Below are 6,432 nucleotides of genomic sequence, written 5' to 3'. Positions count from 1 at the left end.
GATCCAATAATCAAGATATTTAGATAGAACAGAATATATATTGGTGTACTACCCGGTTTTCATTCTTTTTGGTACAGATACGATATGGATAGACAGATATGGATAAATGGATATATAGATAGAGCAGATTTCTAATCTGCTTTTGCTATTGAAAACATTATCTATGAGCTCAAAAACCTTTCAGGTGATGCAGTTTTTTAAAAAGATGATCAGCTTTTGCAGCGAAAAAACACAGGAAAAACGCTGTGTGTGAATGTAGCCTTAGATCAGGAATATAACAACCATTTATAGGACATTTCATAACTTTCCCAAACTCCTATGAAAAAATATTCAGCACATCCTGCATTGAACTACTGTACCCAATTTATTATATATTTTAGGAGTCGGTCCATTTTATACCGACTCCAACTCCGACTCCACGAAAATGAGCTCCGACTCCACGACTCCGACTCCACAGCCCTGATGGGGGGCAGCCCTTTATTAGCCCACCCTTGTCCTGCTGCGCTGATGTGTGGTACGAGCTGTGTGTAGAGGGATCCTCCAGCTTCCTAATAATGGCTGGCCCATCACTATCAGATTAGTGGGGGGTGCCGGATGTACCCTGTCGTGTTCTCAGGTGGTGCTGGCCTGTTCTTCATGAATAGCAGCGGATCTGCAGTACCCTGCGATGGCCACTACGCGTGCACGGCGCTGTCCTGTTCTGGCACCGTTTACAGTAATTTCCATCAGAACCTGCTGATCGATGGGGATGCAGGGTGCTAGATCATCACCAATTTGTATCAGATCTAGGGGTCCAGTACCTGGCACCACTAACGAGCAGAGAGTCTGTGAACAATGGGAGTCGGTACCTCCATGAGTTTGTAAATGGCTCTCACCAGTGGTAAAATGATGGTGTTCGCCAGCCCGAACCCTGCCTACCCGGCTTGAAAAGTGTGCCGCCGTTAATGTTGGTGCAGAGATTTTATCCTACATTTTGTGTTTACCAGCAGTAAAGCACAATTTCCCCATTATGTCCGTATATCCTGGAGATGCCCTAACAATGTCATACTAGGAACTCTCTTCTGATGTTGTCTTGTAGAGCGACTTTCTCCAGATCTATCCCACATGTGAATGACTTTCTCCAACAGGAATACGGTAATTCCAGGAGCGTCTTATCCACAGTATGTGAGCGCCATTTATAACATTGGGTACATGGTTTACATGTGTGGAAGGATAACACTACAAAGCTTGATCTCTGGCTGTCCGGATCATTTGTCAGCTTGAAAATCCTCGTTGTTGGTGTCATAATTGGTTTTTGGGGACAGAGCAGTGACCCATAGAGTCATTATTCACCCATAAGCGTTAAATGATTGATTTGGATATAATAAACTAGCACTCCCTTTTGAGCAGAAATCTACTTGTCTAAATGCAGCTTAAAAGGTTGTTCTCAACCTGTAAATGAGGCTGAAGTGCTCTTGGGTGTGCCAAAGCACTTACCGAGTGTCTGCCTCCCCAGGTCTTTTCCCCACCCAGCCCCATCTACTTTTCCTTGACTGACAGCTCACTGGCTTGTGTAACCAGACGAAGGGGGCGCTAGGCAAGACCTGGAGCTGAGGATACAGGGGCTCGGGAAGTGCTCTGTCCCCATTTACAAACTCTCCGTATTCATCTTCAAAAACTCTTGGAAAATTCTTCAAACTAATTTCTATGAAAAATCCCCGTTCATTAGTTTTTTTTTTTTACCATGAAAATATCCAAAAGACATATAAACATAGTTATAGGGGTTATCCCATCGTATAAAGATAATCGGTGGGTTCTACTGACATATACAGCCAAAAAGCACCACTCGAAAAAGTATAAAATGTAAAAAAAAAAAAAAAAAAAAAAATGATTAAGGATTAAATATAAAAAAAGACATGGAGCAGAGAGTAAGTGGAACATGTAAGAGGATTCAAAAGGGGATGAAATCAAGTAGATAAAGGTGGGAGGGGGTTTTCACAAAAAGTAAAATGTAGCAAGGTAGTCTATATCAGAACTTCCATGATTCGCGTAAGAATTTGCATGTAAGGCATGATACTGTAAATCATAGTACAGCCTATTAAGACAGTTAAGACAGTATAGTGACAAAAATAATCAGTCCATCTATGTGTGTCATGCAGTATAATATTGGAAGATAAGAAGAAAAAAACAAAATTCTTAAATCAGTCTGTATCTAGTATAGAGGTGGTATAGAGCCTACCCATATTGAGGTAGAGGGACCAAACATACAGCCACCAGTACCCCGACGCGCGTTTCGCTCATACGATTTCAACACTCCCCTTGAGAAAGCGTAACGTTTTTACGTTTTATACCCTTTTTGAGTGGTGTTTTTCTGACTTGGGTACAAAAACTAATGAATAACCTTTTTTTTTTTTTTTTTTTTTTTTTTTTCCTGCAGAGGTTTTGTAAAACTCTTGGTGAAAAAATAGAAAGTGCATGTCAATTACTCAAAGTGGAAACCAAAGAAAACTTTTCAAAGTGGGCACCGTCCAATCACATGGCTGAAAAAAAAAAAAAATTTTTAAGGAAAAAAAAACTTCCGCCCCGCATTAGGGCTTGTTCAGAAAAGTGTATTGTACCGACTTGAGTAAAAAGCGTACAGTACGCTGATCAATTGAATTCAATAGCGCTGTTCAGATGACAGGTGTGACACGTAGATCGGATGACCTTGTGGGAGAAAATAGCAGCATATACAATATTCTTTAATGAGTATTGGGTGCGTAAAAAAAAAAAATCATTCTACTTGGACCCTATACAAATATCTGTGTAGCGTCTGGTTCTTACAGATACTTTCCCAGGCTAATAATAATTGAAATGTATTTTATTACATATGTTTAATTTTGTTGGATAAAATTGGACGACAACAGGCATGAAAAAAGTTGACTATTTTTCATTTTCTCATCTTGACACCAGCTTTAGGGGGAAAAAAATTCCTCCAAAGCCTCCCAAAAAAGGAGAGTTTCCTGAAGTTGTTTCTGAACTCTTGGAGAATAAAAACTCCTTGTGAACTTGGCCTCAGAGAGCAACGTGACCATGACCAGAAAGTTTACAAGTGGAGATGCAGATCATTGAGTTATTCCCTTTTAAGTGTAGTTATATGAAGTAGAGATGCCGCTTTTCTGGATTTCTGTACTAGATTTAATGTTTCCTTTGTCTTTTTTTTATTAGGTGACACTCTTATTGTAGAAGAAGATAAGAATAAACCTACACCTGCCTCGATACATAGTATCAATGATCGAACTATATCAAAAAGTCCCCAGATTGTCCGGAGGGTAGTACCGGCTGACAACTCCTGTCTCTTCACCAGTGTGTACTACGTGGTAGAAGGAGGTGTATATGACCCGGCATGTGCACCGGAAATGCGCAGTTTAATTGCCGAGATTGTGGCCAGTGACTCGACAAGTTATAGTGAAGCCGTGCTGGGTAAAAGCAACGAGGAGTATTGTGCCTGGATCCGCAGAGAGGACACCTGGGGCGGTGCCATAGAAGTATCAATACTTTCCAAATTCTACCAGTGTGAGATCTGCGTCGTGGATACCCAGACGGTGAGGATTGACCGGTTCGGAGAAGACGCTGGCTTCAGTAGAAGAGTTCTTCTGATTTATGATGGCATTCACTACGACCCCTTACAACGGCAGTTTCCAGATTGTGACATGCCACCTTTGACCATATTTTCCACATCTGATGATGAGGCGTTGGTGCAGGCGTTGGAGCTCGCTGACGATGCCAGGCGAAAGCGACAGTTTACGGATGTTAACAAGTTTGACCTGCGCTGTATGGTTTGTCAAAAGGGATTAACGGGGCAGTCGGCGGCAAGGGATCACGCCAAGGAAACCGGCCATACCAACTTTGGGGAGGTGTAACAACGCCTCATTTGTTAGTCGAAGCGGTGGAAGCTACCTCATATGTCTGATCCCAGGTTACAGAGATGTATTCTTGGGTCTAAACGCAGTAAAATTGTTCAATCTTCACAGGTTACCTTATTGTGCCGTTGCGAGGAGCATCATACCCTCCTGTTGCGTTCCCCAGACTGGCCTTTTGGGTGAAAGGGTCCACAGAAACACCAAGGACCGTCATCAGTGTTTCATGGCTAAGTCCTTGAGCTTTTTGCATAGCCATGATAATTTCCAAGCAGAGCAGATGTTATGTATTTATTATTTTGGAATGTTGCATGTATAAATTATATTATTCTATTATAAACGTAGCACCCATTATGTAATGCGCAGAATTACACCTTTTTGCTGCTGCATTTCGTGAAGTAGCCCTTGGCATAGCCCGGCTGCACGCAAGTGTCTAAGAAGTAAAATGCCACCTGTTTTCTGGACCGCAAATTTCTTCTTTCCATTTCTCACGCTGGGCTTCCATCCATTTAGGAAACAAGTTTATTTCACTTTGTGCATTTTCTTGGCCCAACCAGCTGCTGTCCAACATCACACTTGCACCAGCGGAGCCTTTATATCACCATATTTCAGCTAAGCGCAATCACAAAGATCTTGCTGAAATTAAGTGCCGAAGAACTGGAGTCCACTGATGTTTCTTTTTTTAGCTGCTGATAAAAAAAAAAAAAAAATATTCATTAATATTATTATTTTGGCTGAAAAAAAGGGACAATTATGTTCACTTTATTAATTTAATTAAACTGTGACATTCTGTATGGCATGGGGCATGTAGAGGGGAAGCGCAGAATCACCGAAGATAAGAAATCTGGTATTTCCTTACTCATCGTTGGCCTCCGTAGGGATAGGGCCAAGCCTGGTGAAATGGGCTACCCCCATGGAAGTAACTAACTTTACAAATGTATCCTTTCTTACCTTGACCCTTAGTTTTTAAATCCTGAGATTTTCGGCGTGGGATTACTCCGTCAGGAGTTGGTTATGCTACATGTGATGTAAACTGCAGTCTGTCAGGTTTTAGCCCTGATGTGAGAATGTGTTACATTTGTAGTTTGAGAAATGTCCATCCTTTAAGAAACATTTCCAAGAGCTGTCTTTTTGCCAAGCGTGTCTAAATAGGTGCGTAGTGTAAGTGCAATCTTAATACTCACCGGTCGCAGTTTTCCCTGGTTTCCCGCACCACTCCGGTCTTCTCACTCGCGTGACTTCATCTCCGATTCTCCTGTTCACACCGGGATTTATGTATGAGCCAGAAGTCGCTTTCACATTATTAGTCTATAAAAGTGACTACCAGGGAAGACCGCAATCGGTGAGTGCTTTTTTTTTTTTTTTTTTTTTTATATTTATCGTATTCCCTGACGAATACCTCTGTGTGGTCATACAAGGTCATATCAAATAGTCATTGTAAAAAAAAAAATGTCACTGCATAAAAAAAAGCATGGTAGATGACCCTTTTCTGTAACATCAAAAAGGTGGGAAACTGAAATGCAAAATATATTAGCTCCACATGTCGCGTAACTTGACATTACACGTCCATTAAGGCATTTTCCTTCCATGTTCATGAGCTCCTTCCGAAGGGATGAAGGCTAGCCTGCAAACAGTTGTGCACCATTGTAGGCACTTGCTAAATCTGTCATAAAGCGTTGGTAGAGCACTTGACCATAGAAGAAAAGCTGCCTCCCATGTCCATAGGCTGCACTATTACCAACGGTTCAAATGGCATGTGAGTGTGAAAAAGTGATCACAATGCGACACTAAAGCCCCCCCATAGACATTAAACTTATGTCTGTTGCACCTGCTGATATCGAAGGGTTCAGCTTACTGTGTATGGGGACCTCAGACAACTTATCGTTGGGAGGAGATAATAAACAAACATGTCTGATTTCAGACTACTGATCACTTTTCTCCCACAGATAAACCACCAGCTGCGGTGTCTGTTGGTGGCTTTAGCATAGAGAACACAGGAGCGCTCATCAGAATAATTGCCCATGTGTATGGGAGATACGGCGGAGATGGCTGCCGGACGAGTCATTGTTCCATGCCTTGTTCATCTAATGTGTATGGCTGTCATTACAACCTAATGCCCTTATTAATATGTAACGCCTAGCTCCACTCATGCTAGTGGTTGAATATCTCCTTTTCAGGACCATGGTTGGTCTTGCCAACTACAGTGGTGAAACTAAGTATTTGTTACACTGCCGACTTTGCAAGTTTTCCCACCTTCAAAGTATAGAAAAGTTGTAATTTTTAGCATAGGTACACTTCAACTGTGAGAGGCAGAATCTTAAATTAAAAAAAAAAAAATCTAGAATATCCTGTTGTGTGTTGTTGGTTTTTTTTGGTAACTAATTTGCATTTTATTGCATGGAAAAAAAAGTATTGATACAAAAAAAACCAAAAAACCTTAATATTTGGTATTGAATCATCTGTTTGCAATTACAGAGGTCAGACGTCTCTGGACCTAGTTTGCACACACTGCAGCAGGGATTTTGGCCCATTTCTCCATACAGATCTTCTCCAC

General features: G+C 41.4%; 1 protein-coding gene across 2 annotated transcripts in view; it reads left to right on the top strand.

The window, feature by feature from the left end:
• YOD1 (YOD1 deubiquitinase) overlaps positions 1–6,224 on the top strand; it is a 57,516-nt gene extending 51,292 nt beyond the window's left edge. For both annotated transcript variants that reach the window (XM_073587274.1, XM_073587273.1), the window contains exon 2: positions 3,187–6,224. In XM_073587274.1, the coding sequence (XP_073443375.1) occupies positions 3,187–3,881 (695 nt within the window). In that variant the 3' untranslated portion in view covers positions 3,882–6,224. The remainder of the gene's footprint in view (positions 1–3,186) is intronic.
• The last annotated feature ends 208 nt before the right edge of the window (positions 6,225–6,432 follow it).

The sequence above is a fragment of the Dendrobates tinctorius genome, unplaced genomic scaffold, assembly GCF_039654945.1.
Source record: "Dendrobates tinctorius isolate UK_male_01 unplaced genomic scaffold, ASM3965494v1 ptg000098l, whole genome shotgun sequence".
Taxonomy (NCBI): domain Eukaryota; kingdom Metazoa; phylum Chordata; class Amphibia; order Anura; family Dendrobatidae; genus Dendrobates; species Dendrobates tinctorius.
The sequence above is the reverse complement of the archived record's forward strand: the minus strand, read 5'-3'. Positions and strand labels throughout refer to the sequence as shown.